Source organism: Anoplopoma fimbria, chromosome 20 (assembly GCF_027596085.1).
Source record: "Anoplopoma fimbria isolate UVic2021 breed Golden Eagle Sablefish chromosome 20, Afim_UVic_2022, whole genome shotgun sequence".
In the NCBI taxonomy this organism is placed as follows: domain Eukaryota; kingdom Metazoa; phylum Chordata; class Actinopteri; order Perciformes; family Anoplopomatidae; genus Anoplopoma; species Anoplopoma fimbria.
Window position 1 is genome coordinate 26,721,173 of NC_072468.1, and position 20,303 is coordinate 26,741,475.

The following is a 20,303-nucleotide window of genomic DNA, read 5'->3' on the forward strand; positions in this document are numbered from 1 at the left end:
TTGAGGACTTAGTAGATCTTAAACTTCACAGCGATCCCCAAACCCAGCAGCAACACATGGACCAACCCTGCAGCTGAAATAGAAATAACAAAGTCATTTCACCGACTGTTCAGAATCCACCACACGTTACCCATAAAACCCATAAAGCAACAATAATGTTAAATAATAACTGAGAACTATTTCATCATTATGAGAAGAGAGTGGCACATTTTTAAATCTAACTTGAAGAATTAAAGGATTTATTTGGACCAAATTGATTTATTTTGTCAACAAATATTCAGACAGGTTTTTATATATATATATATAAAATATATATATATATATATATATATATATACAAATATATATAAAAAATAAATATATATAACAAATGTTGCCATTAAATCATTATATATCAAATATATATATAAAAATATATATATATATTTTATATATATATATTTATATATATATATATAAAATATATGTATATATATTTTTTTTTCATATTGAATAAAAACAACAAAATTCTTTGACTTTCCACAAGTTACATTTTAACACTGGTTGTGTTTTCTTGGTTGACTCTTTCAGGAAACTGTTAATGATGTTGTTTTTGGTTTTTAATTGAGTTTTTATCAATAATTTCCAATTGGTTGCAAGTCGCACATTAACACAAACAAACTAACCGATTGAGGCAGCAGAAGACCAGCAACTCTTGTGTTCTGAGAGGTAAAGTTGCTGGTCTGCCACAACGCTCCAAAAAATCCCCAGACTTCCACCTCCCACATCACTTATTTATGTTTTCACACAGTTGGCCTCTTGAATGAATGTGTCTGAGCCACTTAAACTGAGTTTCATGAAGGTTTTCAGGTGAAAAATATGATTTAAAACCTTCAGAAAATCATCCTGTTGGTAAATAAAATGACACTCACTCTGATTTCCAGCTGCCGTGTTCTTTGTGTCAGAACCAGAGCAGTTTTGGCCGTGATAGTAGATGATCTCCTCCCCAGTAACAGTCATCTCCTGAAAAATACGTGAGTGGAAAAAGGGGTGCCAGAAATAAAGTTTATATATATATATATATATATATATATATATATATATATATATATATATATAGATATATAGATATATTACATTAACCACATTTCCCAGAGTCAGTTTATTGTGTAACCGTCCAATGAGTTAAAGAAACAATTTTATTTATCAAAAGATTTATTTCAAACAAGAAATTTGGAATAAAGTTACTTTGATGAAATAACACAATTTGATTGGTTGATTGGGTGATTAGGTTGTGTTAGTCACACATGATGTGTTCAAGGAGTGACAAGGAGTCTGTTTTTTACAGCTTCTGGTTAGGATGAACTTTGTTATTTTGGAGATTGAGTTTTGGGGTTCAGATGAGTAAGATTTGGAATGGAGGATTTCCAAACACACACACATACACAATACATACATTTAAAAATAAATTTACAAAAAAGAAAGACGTTCAATTGACCTCACCTTGAAAAAGTAAAGCAATGTGGTTCCTTGACCGAAAACAAAATGTATTTATTTATTAAAATAAATAAGAAACTAACAAACAAAATTATTATTTTTTTATAATAAATTACTAAACTGAATAAATTAATAGAAAATATAAAAAAAAAGCAGGAAAGAATAAAGGGAAACAAATAAATAAATGACATAAAAATATTATTAAAATATAAAAGAACAAATAAATGTGAAAAAAATGAAAGTGCTTTTACGTGCTTTTACTTATTTAATATTTAAAAAGTGTGTGACATACCTCTGTGGAAACCATGATGTACTGTGCCATCACATCAACACATCGATCCAGCGTCATATGTCCAGGTCCAATCTCCTGGCACGGAGGGATGCAGCCATTGGAGTCGGCGATATTCTGCAAAAAGCAAAAAATCTCGAATAAAAAAATCACAAACCGTGAATAATTTACCACATTTTTTATTTAAGGGGAGAAACTAGAGGTGAATAGGGAAAAAATAACTAATAGAGATCCCCATGAAACTTCCCCAGTTGATTACTTACAATAAGACAAAACATTTTTTGTTTTGTTTTTAAAATAGAATTTGCATTTTATTATTTTGGCAGACAATCAGTGCATTGTTATGGAGTCATAGGAGTGCCATAAAAAAGAATGAATCTGTAAAAGATTAGGGAAATAAATGTGGAAATATGAAAAGGAATAAATAAAATAATAACTAAGTAAATAAAAAAATATTGGAAATATAAAAATGTAAAACAAATTAGGACAATATGAGAAAAAGCTGCAAAAAATAAATAAATTACATTATATAAAAATTAAAAAGAAAAAGAATATAAATTTTAAAAAAACATAAATGTAAAAATAAATGTGAAAATAAATGAAAGTGCTTATACTTACATTTTAAAATTGTTTTATTTGTCATGTTTTATATTCCATTATTTATTTTACTTCATATTTCCACATTTATTTGCTTATTGTTTCGCAGGTGTTTTCTTTATTTTATGGCACTCCTATGACTCCGTACCATGAAATTTAAAATAGCAAACTGCTCTTTTTAATGTGGATTTTAATAATGACATCATTTTAGCTAATATGAAGCAAAATATTACTCATGTTGAAAGATTTATTTTGTAAAATAAAGGGTACAGTGGCAGGTGGGGTTGTTTTATAATCTGTCCAGGGTTGAATTATTGTTGTAGGTGAGAGTCACCTCATTTTATTGATTTTGGAGCACTTTGTATGATATTATTATTATGCATGTGTGATTTTTACCATGCCATTATAGCTGAAACTGGCTGTGCAGTTTTGGTTAAACTGAATCGTCCTGTTCTCACAGCAGAATTTGGAGTTGCTCCTCACTGCTGAGCTGGGCCTCCATAACGCCACACCTGTCAACACAAAGAATAAATAACATCATTTTTAATGTTAAACCAACTGTTCATTTTCTACCTCGCTTTTTTTTAACTCCCAAAGCATACATTTTTATATACCTGTGGACCAAAATCTACTTTTATTTTTAATTTTGACAGGAATTAAACCCCTCAAATTGGTATATATTTGTTAAATACTTTAAATCTGTAGCTAAAACTTTAGACTTCCAGAACTTGCTGTCTTATGACAAGCATTACATAGCATATGTCCATTAATTAAGAAACTAATTAAGTACTTAACATACCAATTAAGCTTCTCATAGGGGGGGTTTCCAAACCAGATCTGCAACTTTATCCTCCCCCAGCTGTTTCATGGAAACTACCTCATGTTTCAAGGAAAAGTCAGGGGAATCCCACAGGCTGCTTTCTCTTTCATAAGCTTAACAACTATGTAAACTCACATCATTACATAGTGGAATAGTTAGCATAAGCTTGAGGCATCTAATAGCAGTAATCTATAATAATAATAATAATAATAATAATAATAATATGCAGAATGTCGGTTTGCAGCATGGGCGACGACATTGATGACGCAGTTTTTATTCTAACATTTGCTTAAAGAAATGTTAATGGCCATGAATTATTAAAGAAATATCACAATTTAATAGCAAACTAAACATAAATAGTCTTTATACACCGTCAGACTTCTATTCATAATAATTCTCCTCTATAAAGAGTCATTCTCTGGGAATATGTTTCTCAATAATAAACTAAAAAGCTTTTAATGCACCGTTCTGTGTTTAATGTGTATCTGATTACAAGCAATAAGTCGCATTTAAATTGCCATTTGTCTCAATGCAGTAAACACCACAGCTCAGAAAACAAAACACTAATAATAATAATAATAATAATACATTTTGTAATAATGAATTAATGACTCGACACAACTCGCACACTCACCTACAACGACGAGGAACAGGAATGGATGTGTGGTCATTATTTAGTGAAGAACAATGTATCAATGGTGCTGACTGTCTCCTGCTTTACTTGTGACAAATGAGGGGTTGTCCTCTGAAGTTCCAGGATATGGTTTCACTTCCTGGTCAGGCTGTTTATAAGAGACTTCTCATCTCAAACACACTACAACAGTCTGCAAAACATCCTCACAGCCACCATGGAGTCTGCAGCTGTCCTGGCTCTGCTGATGTCTCTCTGTGAGTAACCTTATTTACAACATTTGCATTTATCATAATGTCATAATGCGTTTGTCTCAAGAAGAATATTGCATTTTTTTAATCTATTGCATGGCATTTTTATTGTAAAAACACATGCAGACTGCAGAAATGTTCTCATGATTTATTGGCATGTATATTTGTTTTTCTCACATACAAGGAAGCTTGTGTTTCATGTTTGATATAATACTCTGTTTTCTCTGTGCACAATGCTGCACAATGCTTAACATTGATGGCCTTTAATAAACATATTAAGGAACATTATAGAGCATTTATGTGATTAAGTTGATGATACATTTACAACAGTTAAGACAAAAACACTATTTTAATCTGTGTGTTTTATGTTTGTGGTTCTTAAGAAAATAAATCGTGTCACTCAGCATATCTCAGATGTATCTATTGCATGGCATTTTTATTGTAAAAACACATGCAGACTGCAGACATGTTCTCATGATTTAATGTTTTTCTGACATACAAGGAAGCTTGTGTTTAATGTTTGTGCAGTCGACATCAGACAAAGCAATGCAGAATATGACATACATGTACAATAACAGATCTGCGTTACTGTGGTGAGTCAGCTGTGTCTGAGTGTATTATAGTCATAATAATAATAATAATCTTAAAATGTCTGCTTAGGTTTCGTTTTCACTGAATCTGTTCTGGAGGTGGAAACCATCCAGGGAGAGGACTGCACTCTTCAATGCACTGCTCACTCCAAGCCTGGTGTTCTGTACAGAGCAGTGAGGTGGTATAAGGTAAGAAAATATACTTTATTTCATGCATAAATACTGCAAATATGCAAGTCATTTACATGTAAACAGACACGTAGCTCTAGGAAGAAGGAAATAGATCTGATTGGCTGTTTCAAATGAAGTCCACGCCTTGTTTACTGTTGCAAAAGATTATGTAATACATATTTATATAACAGTAGTTTCACAGGAGAATGAAGTGGTTAGAGAGGTATTACTGAGGGAGAGGTGGGAGAAATACTTCAGTAAAAGTAGAAATATCATAAAAAATACTCCATTACAAGTAAAAGTAGAATCAGCACAATGTAACTAAATGAAAAGTGAAAGGACTCATGCAGGATGTCTCCATTCAAAGTGCTAATAAATACTTTTTAATGTTCTTCAATGTGTACCCAATATCAGATACTTTCTATACTAGTTTTGTTGTTGTTTTTATCCAGTTTTTTTCTTCACAATAGTTTCATTGAGAACACAAAAGCTTAAAAAACTTAAGAACAAAACAGCTAATTGTTAAGAACAACATAAAAAAAATCACATGAAAGAGAAAAGTAACAGACTTTTGAAACAAATATCACATTGATATAAGTAGCTTTTTATATAAAACATAAAGTATTGATAACAAAGGTAGAGAAGTAAAAACTTCCTTTTTTGTCACAGACACTTTATATAATATTTTCAATGTAGGACTTTAACTTGTGTTGGAGTATTTATACAGTGTTGTATTGGTACTTATACTTAAATCATGTGAGTACTTATCTTTTGGTTGCTGTTAGCGCTGGAAGAAGTACTCAGCTCTTTTAATGGAGTAAAAGTAGTGTATAAATACTTTGTCACAAGTAAAAGTAATCTTCTGAGTAACTTGTGATCAATAAAGCTTTATCCTAATCTGTTATATTACATGAAAAGTTGATTGTTTTTCAATACAATCAATAATCTGTAATAAATAAAATATTGGTTCCAATGGAGTCATATTAGGGCCATAAAAATAATCAATATTTAAAGGAATAAGAAAATAAATGTAGAAATATAATGAGAAATAAAATAGTTTTTTTTACTTATTTATGATTTTATTTATTCCTCTTATATTTTTAAATTTACTCTTTTATTTTTTGTGTATTTTTCTATTTATTCATCCTTATATTTTCTCTTTTTTATTTACTTATTTATTCTTTATTTATTCCCCTTATACTTCCAAATGTATTTTCCTCTTCTTTAACATTACATTACAGTCATTTAGCAGACGCTTTTATCCAAAGCGACTTACAGTCAGTAGTATGTTACATATCATTCACCCATTCACACACTGATGACAGGCTACCATCAAGGTGCCACCATCAGACTCTAACTAACATTCATCATCCAGTCCACACCGATGGCCTTCAGGAGCAACTTGGGGTTAAGTGTCTTGCCCAAGGACACATCCTGTGACATATAGAAGTTTCATTAGATGCAAATACTCACATAAAGTACAAGTGAAAGTACACTGGTTACTGTTTAATGTAAACTGGTAGTTATAAATATATATATATATAAATGAAGTAACACGTTGCTGATGATGTCACAGGACGGAGAGTCGTCCGGTCTCAACGGCCTCCTCACCAAAGACCTCCCCAACGGCACCACGCGATGGTACGTCGGCGTGGAGCGGGAGGTGGAGCTGCTAGGCGAGACCCAAGACATCTTCCTGCCCAACGTCACGTGTGCTGACCGCGGCATGTACACCTGTCACCTGGCGGCACCCGTGGGTGAGCAGAACCAGGAAGGTCAGGTTCTCCTCAAGCTCAGAGGTGAGAAACCACGAAAACAGATCATTTTCTCAAAACTTTCCCGGTTCTCTGATGTGAAAAACATCTGAGCACCTGAGGCGTCTCTTTAAACTTTGAATGAGGGAACTTCCAGTCAACGAACATCACATTTGCATCTGCTGTAGAAAAGCCAGGATGTTCGGCCTCCAGGGTTCTGATTGGGTGACGCACCTGTAAAGCACACCTGCTTTTTAAAAACTACAATAACTTCTAATTAACTCAATTTATTTAAATTCCTACCAAAACCCACTTTAGAAGAAGTTAAATAAAGTTCTTAGCCTCTTCTATTGAAACAAGTCTGCAGACATGCCAGCAGCTCCATGAGACTTTGAGCTAGTTAGCATGCTAACTTTAGCTAATTAGCAGTAAAAACAGCTGAGTTCTGCAGATATTTAGTCATAAATCAAAGTTTAAAATATTGACCTGATGGTGGCACAAGATGATAAGATTATAATAATTACATTACATTTTTTCAAATATATATATATTTCCAATTTATCAATGTTCCCCCCGAATTACGCCCCCAATTTGAAAATCACTGCACTATGCTTTAAGTTTTATCACTTTTTCTTCCTTTTTTCATCTTTTTTGTGTGTGAATGTCCTCTCAATGAAGTTCTAATCTTGTGTTATGTTGTTATCAGTTCATTTATGCAGGTTTGAACTCCAGTAACATGAGGTTTCTGTTCTTTGTCAGATTGTCCTGGAGAAAGCAAAACAGAAAATCCGCTGACAGACACATACCTGGTTATTTCCGCCACAGTCGTGCTGATGCTTGCTCTTGTGATTTTCCTCATCAGCTATGTGAGTCATGGAAATCTGGTTTCACACACTTAACGTCTGGTTTCTCCTTTTCATTCCTCATTTAAATGTTTTTCTCTCTTTCCACCACAGGGCAGTTTAAAGAACATCATCAGAGACAGAAGCAAGACGCCGAAAAAACAAACGTTACTGGAATCACCTTTCAAACCGCTGAACCAAAAGGACTTACAGTCGATTTACACGTTGGGGCCTAAAGTGTCGAGAAAAACGGATTTCATCGTTTAAAGATGTTGAAGAAAGAAGACGACTAGACGAACCGTGAAGACGCCACAGAACAGTTTCGCTTTAAAGCAAAGGATCAGCGTTTCCTTGTTTCTACCCAATTCATTTAAGAAAAGATCCAATTTAGACACTGATAATCCCTCCAATAAGCAACAGAAGCCTTTTGATTGGACGATCACATACTTCTAATAAACGACGCCCCCATAATGTTCAAAAACCTCACAAGGACTAAAACGCTTAGGAACCTCTTTAGAAGCTAAAACCAAAACGTGGCCACGGAGCGGGGTCTTCCAGCCATGGACAGAAGCTGTCTACTGGTGAAGGCCGCTGTGGCTCAGGAGGTAGAGCGGGTGATGAGAAAAAAAAGGATGGCGGTTCGATTCCCCCGGGATCCTCCTGTCCATGTGTGGAAGTGTCCCTTGAGCAAGACGCTGAACCCAAAGATTCTCCACCGCTGGTCGAGGAGCTCGCTGATATTGATGTGTGTGTGTGTCAGTGTGTGTGTGTGTGTGTGTGTGTGTGTGTGTGTGTGTGTGTGTGTGTGTGTGTGTGTGTGTGTGTGTGTGTGTGTGTGTGTGTGAATCGGTGCTAGGGGATGTACGTCCTCGTTCATTCCAAAACCCTTGAAATGTGAATGTTTACTTTCCTATAACACCTGTATAATTTACTTTTTTTAGTTTTTACTGTCATTGACTAAAATACATATGGTACGAAATACTGTTGAAAAAGCATTTTACAAGATATGATTTATAATAACAATACATTATAAACAAGATATTGAAATTCATGATGTGTGTGTGTGTGTGTGTGTGTGTGTGTGTGTGTGTGTGTGTGTGTGTGTGTGTGTGTGTGTGTGTGTGTGTGTGTGTGTGTGTGTGTGTGTGTGTGAGTTCATATGTGTGCATTTATGTGCTTGTGAGAATAAGCTGGGTTTGATTTTGATTAAGAGGATTTGACAAAAGTCCCTATGAATGCAACAACTACAGATTATAAAAACACACTGAAACAAGCAGCCAAAACAAAACTTTAAAATGTTGATATTTCATCAAAAACATTTTATTCTACATGTCTCGTTTGAGATTCTGTAAAAAGCATTATATTCTGAGCTCCTCAGTGGAACTAGGAATGATTGATTATTCTGAGACAAACAGTCACGTGACAACAATTCAGGAAAACTTCGACACTTTGTGATTTATGTCATTTAAGTTTTATGTTTAAGCTCTCTCTCCCTCATGATTTTGATGCTTCAATGAAGGAGCAGTATTTTTATACCGGAATAAAGACATGAGGCCACACAGATGGAAATGTAATCAGTAGAAAAGTTTGGTCTCGTTCTGAACCTGCAGATTGTTCCATACCTGATATGTTGCAAACCACTGAAATAAATGTTTATTTTTGTTATCTTTGCCTCCATCTTCACTTGCGTAGAGAGGGAAACACGCATACTCTATTTGTGTTATATATACAAGATGCAGCTGATACCAGTTTCGGTGGCGTCACTTGTCTATGGTTTCCATTATGGGTCGGTGGGAAACTCCACAGTGACTCCTAAAGCAACTATGGAGAATCGGTGGCCTTTAATTATAGAGAAGTGACAGAGTAGATTCACGTCTGCGTTGTGGTTCATGTTGACTCACCGCAGGGGAAAGCCCCCAGCAACGTCGGTTCTGTCTACTTCTTCTCTTGAAATAATGTAGAACCTCTCCTCTGATTAAATACATTGTAAATAGAAGCATGAAAAACAATGTTTTATGTAAAGCAGTGCTTGTGTGTTGGTGTTTCTTTGGGTCAGTTTGAGACGTGTATATGTCAAACAATCATAAAATGATTGATTTGAAACTGAATGATTAAGAGAGGAGGACAGAGTTTGTTTTGTGTTGTATAAAATATAAGGAATGCAAAGTTTGTCATGTAACTATTGTAGTATGTATGATATTTTGTGTTTAGCATGTTAATATGCTTGTTTTGAGAGCTTTTAGTTCAGAGGCAAAGAAAGAGTTTGTTGTTGATATAGAATTTATCTTTGGTTTTCTCCTTGTTCTAAATGTACAGTGCTGCAATAAGTAAAATGGCATTTTTATGCCACTGATATAAGCAAAGCTTTTATGTTTCTGGTTGTTTAGTGTGTTAATGTACATTAATGTTTGATATAATACTCTGTTTTCTCTGTACACAATGCTGCACAATGCTTAACATTGATGGCCTTTAATAAACATATTAAGGAACATTATAGAGCATTTATGTGATTAAGTTTATGATACATTTACAACAGTTAAGACAAAAACACTATTTTAATCTGTGTGTTTTATGTTTGTGGTTCTTAAGAAAATAAATCGTGTCACTCAGCATATCTCAGATTTATTAGATTTTTTATTATTTTATTTTGGACCTCCATCTGAAGTGTTGCCATGAGTTTCAATTCTACAAAAAAGAATGTGAGGAAATTCTCAATAGGTGAAATAAGTTTGAAAAGTAGAAAAAAATGCCTGTTTTTGTTTTGTTTATTTCATTTATACTCTTTGATATATTGAGAATCTTAAGCATTCAAACTTAAATTGTTTGACTGATTTTCTATTTATTTAAGTGTGCAAAATTGAAGCAGAAGAAGCCGAGGTATCCTCACTGTTAGTTGAGTAAAACTCTGAAAACACTGCAACCTACATATCCCATAATGCAACTTTTTTCCCAAGCAAAATTTGTTGGTGACACTTTATCAGCTGAAATTTCACGTTGTTTTCTACTTTTTCATTTTGTTTTTATTCTCCTGAACAAGATGCGTATGTTTAAAATGTATATTTTCATCACTTCTCTATTTATCAAAAGTCCCCTCTGCTTTTGAACTTTATTATCAAAGAGAACTAAATGACATTTTGGAGGTTCATGGGGAACAACACCTCCTGTTGGGAAAACACCATCACCCACATATTCACACTTTTATTTAAATAACGCTTCCTCTAAAGCACATGAGTATACTGTATATTTACATATCTTTATATATATTTTCTTTAAATAATCCGACCGTATCCACTAAATTAACTTGTTTATTAATTATATAGACATAGAGGATGAACTAAACCAAATATTATGTATTTATATTATATAACAGGTAACACAACATATTATTTGGAAGTTAGCTGAAGCAGGTGATGAATCTACTTCTATTTTATTTGTCCACTAGAAGGCGCTCAAAGATTATTTGTCAGTCACCATTATACAGTGATATATTGTACTATACTGTATAAGTACAGTATGCTGTAATTATATTTCTTAGAATATATTTTATTTGGAATTAATATACTTTGCAAACTTCTAGGTGAGACACCGGTTTTGTTGCTTTCCAAATCAAGATTACACACAAAAAGTTCTGTACAATAAACAGCTGTAATGTCATATTTAGATCAGATGTTAACATTCTTTATGAAGTTGCATGTATCAAAGTGTCAGAAAATCAATTCATGCTTTTGCAATTCCTGCATCTTTATAGCAACAAGAAAACCTGGTTCACAAAAGAAACATTCAACATCTTTACAAGAAGAAATCAGATTTTTTTCTCCGGTGAGTATATATTTTTTGGGACCACTTGAAATGTACATTTCAAGGAGGGAACTGCTTATAATAAACAACTTACATTATCTTAACGTTATTCCACTTTCTTCACATTGAATATAATCATTATTTTCTCTATATTTAGTGTGTGTTTGTGGAGTCACTTGAAATGTACATTTCAAACACTAATAAATCTGTGCAATACAAATACACTGTGCAATACTATAACTATGACTATAATTATTCTGTCTGTATTTATAAGATATTATTTTAGTTATTGTGGATTTTTAATTTTTCTTACTTACTTAGGCCACAATGCTATGACTGGGTTGACTCCACAAACACACACTAAATATAGAGAAAATAATGATTATATTCAATGAGAAGAAAGTGGAATAACGTTAAGATAATGTAAGTTGTTTATTATAAGCATCTTATCTTATTACACTGTGTCAACATAAAAAGCTATGTTATTCCACTTTCTTCTCTTTGAATATAATCATTCTTTTCTCTATATTTAGTGTTTGTGTTGACATAGCTTTTTATGTTGACACAGTGTAATAAGATAAGATGCTTTAATAAACAACTTACATTATCTTAATGTTATTCCACTTTCTTCTCTTGAATATAATCATTCTTTTCTCTATATTTAGTGTTTGTGTTGACATAGCTGCAACACAAACACTAAATATAGAGAAAAGAATGATTATATTCAAAGAGAAGAAAGTGGAATAACATTAAGATAATGTAAGTTGTTTATTATAAGCAGTATTAAATATTAATGGTTAAATACTGCTCCTGATGTGTTGAATGCCGTCTGGTTGTCGTGGCCGAGTGGTTAAGGCGATGGACTAGAAATCCATTGGGGTCTCCCCGCGCAGGTTCGAATCCTGCCGACAACGTAATTTTTTCTCTCTATTAGAATAAAACTAAAACCTATAAACATTTCATTTTACATTCACTAAAGTCAAATCTATCACAAAGTCGAAGGAAAATCAGTCTCTGCTCATTTTTCCATTTTTTTGCGACTCTTATTTTGAAAGGGTCGCCGCTGCGTTTCCGCTCTGCTCTCCCGTTGCCTGGCAACGAGGGACGCCGCTAGCTGAGGTTAGCATTGAGCTAGCTGAGGTTAGCATTGAGCTAGCTCTGAGCATGGAGGACGAGGACCTGGACCAGCTGCTGGACGAGGTGGAGCAGAGGTTCTGTAGACCCGAGACAGCACCGGGACAGCCAGGGTACACCGTGCTAATGCGTGCTAATGCGTGCTAAACCATGCTAAACCATGCTAAAGCTAATGCATGCTAAACCATGCTAATGCTAATGCATGCTAAACCATGCTAAACCATGCTAATGCTAATGCATGCTAAACCATGCTAATGCGTGCTAATGCATGCTAATGCATGCTAATGCATGCTAATGCATGCTAAACCATGCTAATGCATGCTAATCTGGCTACCTAGCTGCTAGCTAGCTAGCTGGGTACTAGCATCCTCTGCCTAGCTACATCTACCCCTAGCACTAGCATCTGCTACACCCTAGCATCCTCTGTCCTTACACCCTCACATCCTCTGTCCTTAGACCCTCACATCCTCTGTCCTTACACCCTCACATCCTCTGTCCTTACACCCTCACATCCTCTGTCCTTACACCCTCACCTCCTCTGTCCTTACACCCTCACATCCTCTGTCCTTAGACCCTCACATCCTCTGTCCTTACACCCTCACCTCCTCTGTCCTTACACCCTCACATCCTCTGTCCTTATCACATCCTCTGTCCTTACACCCTCACATCCTCTGTCCTTACACCCTCCATCCTCTGTCCTTACACCCTCACATCCTCTGTCCTTACACCCCTCACATCCTCTGTCCTTACACCCTCACATCCTCTGTCCTTACACCCTCACATCCTCTGTCCTTAGACCCTCACATCCTCTGTCCTTAGACCCTCACATCCTCTGTCCTTACACCCTCACATCCTCCTCTGTCCTTACACCCTCACATCCTCTGTCCTTACACCCTCACATCCTCTGTCCTTAGACCCTCACATCCTCTGTCCTTACACCCTCACCTCCTCTGTCCTTACACCCTCACATCCTCTGTCCTTAGACCCTCACATCCTCTGTCCTTAGACCCTCACATCCTCTGTCCTTACACCCTCACATCCTCTGTCCTTAGACCCTCACCTCCTCTGTCCTTAGACCCTCAAGGTTTTTCTGAACAGTGAACTTTGTGGTTTATTTAAAAAGTATTAACTCGTGTTTTGATTCTATTTTATGAATTTGTTTCAGTTCCCTAAAACCTGAGCAGCCGATGAGCATCGTTGACGACATCGACGCTCTTCTGGAAGAATTCCTGGAGGAAGACTCCGACGACTCCCCTCAACGAAAGGTGAAAACGTACTTTATGTAACAGAAGAAAGATTACATGAACACTTTTCCACAATATTAATTTTTCTCCACATGGAAAACCTTTCAACCACAATTGGAGTTTGTCAAATAAAGCTTCGGGTGTCTGCAAACCTGAGTATTTACCTTAAGAATAGTGATTTAAAACAAGCCATTTTAAAGCAAATACATTTTTAGTGAAATTAAAGTATTAGAAAAAGGGGAAACAATTTTCATTTTGTATAAAACTTTGTTAACACCTAACTGTTATGAATTGAAGTAGTCATTATTATTATTATTATTATTATTATTATTATTATTTATTATAATTATTATATTCCTTTATTGATCCCCATGGGGAAATTCGGGTGTTGCAGCAGCTCAACTACATAGAAACAGATAATAAATACAACATATTATACAATAAAAATAAAATAGAATAAAAATAAAAATGTAGAGTATATTGTGTAAACTAATCTTTCACCTTTGCATTTCCTGCAGCAACATGTATTGTTTTATGGTGAGGTGGACCACATCACCTCTTCTAACATCATAATAATAATAATAATAATAATAATAATAATAATACTTTAATTTTATATAGTGCTTTTCTAGATAGCCAAAGACGCTTTACATAGGGCGAAGACAAACAAAAACAAAAAAAGAACACAAAGGAGCAAACAAAACAAACAAACAGAACATTTAAAAAACAAATATACACTTATAATAAATAAAACTCTTTCTGTAAAAAAAGAAACCCTGGATAAGTATTAATAAGTATCTTATTGTTGTATTTGTTGTGACTCCTCTTTGAAGAGACCTGTGACGTTGTGTTTACTCTCAGTGTGTCTCTGAGGACTCACAAACGAGCACAGTGAAGCCCATTCTTTAAGTATTTTAAATCAAACTTTGTTTACCTCTATGTTTACTTGCTTGCTGTTTGGTTTCTTCGCTGCCTTTACTGACGCATTGCAGCATAAATAAAGTGACTAGTTTTGTCGTCAAAGTAAAATGTAGTGGGCTGAAACAAAACATTTACTCCTGAAATGTAAAGATTAATTCATGTTCTTTTGTGAAAAAGAAATACTCGGCTAAAGTGCCAGTACTTTTGCACATCACATGAACAAATTACTACCAAACATGATCATCAAGCAGCTGTTTCATCTGAAGTTTTAATAGTTTAAAATAGATTAGAACCATAGACAGACACCTGGATATTGTTTTAGGCTTTAGACACATCAGAGACAAACACAGCTGGTAATTCATCCATCCAGGTTTCAATGAATTGACTTGATATTTTTTCCGACTAGAACGTATTTTATTCCGTGCTGTGACAGTATTTTGTACTTTTCTTTTCCCTTCAGACACAACCGTTTCCCAAAGGAACACCAGGAGAGAAGAAGCCGTCGTCTCAGTCAGGAGGGAGAAAGTAAGTGAATTCATTCAATCTGAATTAAACAACAAACATACAGGTGGGAATAAAAATCACAGCCTTTTATTATGATAATAATATATATTAATCAGAGGGAGAAAATGCACTCAGTCATATTTAAGTTTTGTTTGAGCATTTTGTGTTTGTTCTTTCAGGAATTGAAAGTCCAGTTGCCTTTGACTCAAACTTCTAGTTAAAGTTAACAATTTATAATAATTATCATTAATAAAAAGTAAATTTGGTTTGAAGTTATTTTACTGTTAAACAATGAATATTTCTTACTAATATTAGAAAGGCTTTAAAAGGTTCATAACTGATAAGAGGAGACAACCATTACATTCTGATGAGCTGAACAGTTTATTGTTTTACACACTATAATATCTTATTATAAGTATTTGTAAATGATTTGTAAACCCTTAAGAAATCGTGTAAAACAATGTAAACATCTATAAATATTAAATTAGATGGATGGACCAGAAACCAATAATTAATCATTGACAAAGTATTTACTCTCTAAATAATGTTTAAAGATGGTTTACAAACCAATTATTATAATAAAAAGTATTATAATCATCATTGTCAACTTTTTAATAGCATTCCAGATGTTTATAGATGGCTTACAAACCAATTACTAACCATTAACAAAGTATTAACTGTCTAAATAATGTTTATAAGATGTTTACAAAGTAATATTTACCATTAGCAAATACTTAATACATTATACAATATGTTATAATGTGTGCAAATATAACATGAATTATGAGAATATAATAATATTTATCATTTAATTGTTTGTTACAGTAAAATAAAGATGAACTAAAGTTTAATTAACTGTAAATATACCATAATTATTAAGGGTGGTTATTATAAAAGGTGTTTTTGTCTCATAAATATGTGTATGTGAAACTTGGATGCTGATTTATTCGTGCTTGGAGACGATCTGCGCTGTTATTTATCCGTCCAGGTGCTGTCCTGTTTTTCTTGGCGGGAGCTCCGTTACAAGCGGCGTTGGAACGGCGACATCCAAGAGGTGTGAAAACACGATTTCATACCGGAGAGCGTCTGTCACGTCTCGTCTGTTTCTGGTGTCTGATGATACAGGACTCTGGTACATCTCAGAGTTTTCATATTAACTTTAATACTTACATTATAATGACTGATCCACAGGTCATGTGACCAGCTGAGGTGTACTTCCTGTGACTTCCGGGTGCTGACGTTTGATGACTGTGAGTGGGACTCGTCCTGTGATTACCTGTTCCTCAGGTGAGTCTGCAGACGCTCTCACTTCACAACAAGGCTTGAAAATACAGATGAGAGGTGAAAATCCACACAGCTGATTTATTCCTCCAACTATTCATAACAACAGGGTCATCTCAGGTCATTTCACTGAACATTTATTTTTGTTTATGCACGTTTCAGAGAATGCCAGTTCTTCCAAACCTTTCTGGCTTGTGGCCTTGTGACCTTAAAACTAGATTATGTTTCTTTGGTCACTGGTTCACCAGTTCAACCAAAGACCTTTTGGCTTGTTTTGTTCCAGAAGAAGTAAAATGATTCTCGGATTTAGAAAGTAAAAACAGACCAAAGATTAGAAAGTCTGAGGAAAAGAATAAAATTATAATAAATAATGTTTTCTCTCCTTTCCTCTTCTGTTCATCTTGCGTCCCTTTTGAATTTATCTTGTGACCCCTTCAGGAGTCCCGATCCCCAGATTGGAAACCGACCCACCATAGCTCCTATTGGCCAGCTGTTTACCATGCAACAGTTGTAAACACAAACATTCAAAATTTGTCACATTTTCTTTCCTGTTGAAATGGATCTGAAGGACATCAGCTGACAGGAAGTAAACGTGAACCATAGAAAAAGTGTGCAGAATCTGTAACAGCCTTTTAGTTGTGTTGCAACTAATACACTGCCACCCTCTCTAGGTGGCAGTGTTGAGCTGCTGCAAACTTCTCCTCACACATATTTATCTGCTTTACACCCACTGAAGAGAGGAGGTGTAGAAACATGCATTATTTAGAAAAAAATACAAAATAACATCTAAGTCATAAAACCTTGTTAAGACATTTCAAACGTTCATGCACATTAAATGGTAAATCCTTTTGTGTCAAAGTCAGGGTTGTCATTTTTTCTCCTTCATTCACGACAAACAAACACAACAACAATCACTTTTTCAACACTAATGGAGACAATTGTGCATCTGCAGAGCAGTGTGACAAGAATACAAACAAGCAGAGGCAAGTGAATCTTCAGACTAATTAAACTAATATGTATGAGCCTCAACCGAGTAGAGTACAGGTTGATACTTGTATTTAATTTATTTGTCTTATATCTTCTTCTCTTCTGTTGTGTTTCTTCTGCGTTTTGATAACAACACCTCCTTCAAGTTTTTGTAGGTGGCGCTCTTGTCTTTGTTTGTTCTGGAAACAAAAAAATGCAGCACATTGGAGTTTTAGAAAAGCTGGAAAAGCTTTAATGAGGTGGATGATGGTTAAATCGGTGGATGAGCAGAAAGTAGAAAACTGAGACTTATTCATCCCTTTTTTTTCTCTAATTTTTTGATGAATTGAAAACTTTAATTAAAATAAACAACTTAAAATAAAGACAATAAAACCCTAAACTTCCTGTTAGATAACCTTCTGTGTGTAATCAGTTTGTTTACTTTTAAGAACATAACACCAGAGTTTTGATACCAAAACTGAAATTATACAGTTTGGATATCTTACCTTCTGATATTAGGCTATCGACAAAGTATTAAAATGGAAACAGTCAGTTACTTGGTCCAGACATCGTTCAGACTAAAAGATTACTGAGCAGCAGCTTCCTCACATTTGCATCCATTTAAGTGAAACTGGATGCAAAGCACGTTTTTTTCACAACGACTTTATAATCTCATATGAAACTTGTCATATTGTGCTCACGTGCAGCAGCAGGACGGACAAAGACTTATTCCTGGTGACAATAAGTCGTTGGTTGCAGTAACAGCGACCGACAGTCGTGGACCAAGTAACTGACACAGCCCCAGTCTCTCAAGGTGTCCCCCAAGGCTCCGTACTGGGTCCCCTCCTCTTCATCCTCTACATGCTCTGGGTCCCCTCCTCTTCATCCTCTACATGCTCCCCCTTTGGTAACATCATGGTCTCAACTTCCTCTGCTATGCTGACGACACCCAGCTCTACATCTCCACCAAATCCAACATCACCAACTTCCTCACAGATATAAAGACCTTGAAGGCAACTTTCTCAAACTTAACAGAGACAAATCATAAATCACATCACAAAAAACGGACTACTGCAATAGCATCCTGTACGGCACATCCAACTAAAATAATCAACAAACTACAATACATCCAAAACTCAGCTGCCCGTCTGCTCTCCTACTCCACCAGACACCAAATCACCCCAGTCCTTCAAAACCTCCACTGGCTCCCAATACAACAAAGACTGCACTTAAAACTCATCTATTTAAATCTGCTTTCAACCTGTTATACTAGTTATGTATGTCTTTTTGTTGTTGTTGTTGTTGTTGTTGTTGTTGTTGTTTATTTCTGTTATAATATCATCTCTCTACCTTGTTTACATTGTTATTTATTTTATTGTTTCTGTCTTTATCATGTAAAGTGCCTTTGAGTACCTTTTTAAAGCACTATACAAATACAATGTATTATTATTATATTACAATAAGATATTTAATCAGACTAAAAACATCAGCAGGCTAACATGCTGCACTCACATCCTCACTAATTATCCATCTTCATTAAACTACGTTCTGTTTCTGTGTTTGTTTGTAGGAACAACATGCCGGACCGTCAGAAGCTCAGAGCCAAGCTGAAGAAGAGGAGAGGTTTGCGGGCGTTCGCCTGCCAGTGCAGCTGGTTCTCCACCTCCGAGCCCACGGACCTCAGAGACCAACCTCAGCTCCGGTGGGTCTGTGGGAAACACCAGGACTGAAGCTGCTCAAGTACAAACGTACAGACTCATTACTGGAAATGTAACGGACCAGAAACTCCTGCTGCTTATCGGTTCTTTACTCCGACTTTCAGGGACAAATCCATCTTCAAACAGAAAAAATCTGCACTGAAACTTTATCACTTACTCAAAAATAATCCAACAATCATGCAGTTAAACAAAATAATTATTACCTTGACTCGTGAAGGTACCTGTTGAGTTATAGTAAATTAAGTCACACAAAAGCAGTTCTGAGTTCTCTGCCCTGTCGATAATATTCAGTGATTCAGAACTCGGATGTCAAGGCACAGTTTAGTCTGATCAACGCTCTTCTGTTCAGCTGCAAACACAAACAGAGCCACATGGTAATTATTGAGCTCTCTGCTGAGGGTCTATTTAAAAAATAAATAATCAATAAACTCATGTTCCATTGAGTTCATGGTCATTTAAAGCAGCCAAACACAAAATTGGGAGATTTTGTAGAAGTGCTGCAGGAATGAGTCAGCATTTATTATACACTTCCTGTTCCCTTGTCTTGAATATCTTTCTGGTTAGGTGTCTGAAATAAAGTCTGTGTTTAACACAAGCTGAAGAGATTTAATGTTTAAAATAAATGCCCCTCTGGTGAATTTAGAAGCTTTTCCTGTCAAAAATAAAGTCTAAATAATAAAATAAAAATAATAATAATAATAATAATAATAAATAAATAAATAAAATGGAGATAAAGGGCACTTAAAAAATAAAATAAATAAAAATTACATTGCATTTTTAATAAAATAGGTCAGTAAATACTCCTATGGTGAATTTAGAAGCTTTAATTGTCTAAATGAACAAAATAATAGTAATAATAATAATAATAGTAATAATAGTAAAGAAATAAATAAAATGAAGATAAAGGAAAACATTTAATAGATTAAAATGACATTGCATTTTTAATAAGATAGGTCAGTAAATACTCCTATGGTGAATTTAGAAGCTTTTACGTGTCTTAAAAAAAGAGTCTAAATGAAAAAAAATGGTAATAATAATAGTAAATAAATAAATAAAATGGAGATAAAGGGCACTTAAAAAAATAGAAAAAAAATTAAAAAAAAAAATTACATTGCATTAAGTTAAAGAGCAATTTTGTTGTTTGTATTACTTAAAAAAATCCAAACGAATAAATTAAAGTGTATACATTTATGTGCAAATTATGTAATTTTCTTTATGCCATCAAAGGAAAACACTTCTCTTTCTGTGTGCAAGTCTGTGTCTGTGAATAAATACTGATAACAAACTTCCCACGGGCCGTCTGCATACTGTTTGCT

At 34.6% G+C, this 20,303-nt stretch overlaps 2 protein-coding genes and 1 non-coding gene across 3 annotated transcripts; all 3 read left to right on the forward strand.

Annotated features, from left to right (window-relative positions):
- The first annotated feature begins 3,989 nt into the window (after positions 1-3,989).
- LOC129109035 (CD83 antigen-like) lies at positions 3,990-9,086 on the forward strand. The gene is made up of 5 exons (XM_054620952.1): positions 3,990-4,070; positions 4,725-4,843; positions 6,402-6,624; positions 7,339-7,445; positions 7,536-9,086. The coding sequence occupies exons 1-5, from the start codon at positions 4,031-4,033 to the stop codon at positions 7,686-7,688; spliced, it is 642 nt and encodes a 213-aa protein (XP_054476927.1). The 5' UTR covers positions 3,990-4,030; the 3' UTR covers positions 7,689-9,086.
- Positions 9,087-12,051: 2,965 nt separating this feature from the next.
- Positions 12,052-12,133, forward strand: trnas-aga (transfer RNA serine (anticodon AGA)). Its single transcript has one exon. It is a non-coding gene; the product is annotated as a tRNA-Ser (tRNA).
- A 248-nt stretch (positions 12,134-12,381) lies between these two features.
- cfap418 (cilia and flagella associated protein 418) lies at positions 12,382-19,720 on the forward strand. Its single transcript, XM_054620957.1, has 6 exons — positions 12,382-12,466; positions 13,519-13,618; positions 14,979-15,043; positions 16,011-16,076; positions 16,214-16,309; positions 18,840-19,720. Exons 1-6 carry the CDS (start codon positions 12,384-12,386, stop codon positions 18,997-18,999), a joined length of 570 nt encoding a protein of 189 aa, XP_054476932.1. The 5' UTR covers positions 12,382-12,383; the 3' UTR covers positions 19,000-19,720.
- Positions 19,721-20,303: the final 583 nt, after the last annotated feature.

What these genes read in the sequence shown, in the direction of transcription:
- LOC129109035 (XM_054620952.1), top strand. Translation starts at nt 4,031, where the DNA reads ATGGAGTCTGCAGCTGTCCTGGCTCTGCTGATGTCTCTCT. An exon ending in GGTTCTCCTCAAGCTCAGAG is followed by an intron (nt 6,625 to 7,338) that starts GTGAGAAACCAC and finishes GTTCTTTGTCAG; the next exon opens with ATTGTCCTGGAGAAAGCAAA. An exon ending in TGATTTTCCTCATCAGCTAT is followed by an intron (nt 7,446 to 7,535) that starts GTGAGTCATGGA and finishes TTTCCACCACAG; the next exon opens with GGCAGTTTAAAGAACATCAT.
- cfap418 (XM_054620957.1), top strand. Translation starts at nt 12,384, where the DNA reads ATGGAGGACGAGGACCTGGACCAGCTGCTGGACGAGGTGGAGCAGAGG. An exon ending in ACAGCACCGGGACAGCCAGG is followed by an intron (nt 12,467 to 13,518) that starts GTACACCGTGCT and finishes AATTTGTTTCAG; the next exon opens with TTCCCTAAAACCTGAGCAGC. An exon ending in GGAACGGCGACATCCAAGAG is followed by an intron (nt 16,077 to 16,213) that starts GTGTGAAAACAC and finishes ACTGATCCACAG; the next exon opens with GTCATGTGACCAGCTGAGGT.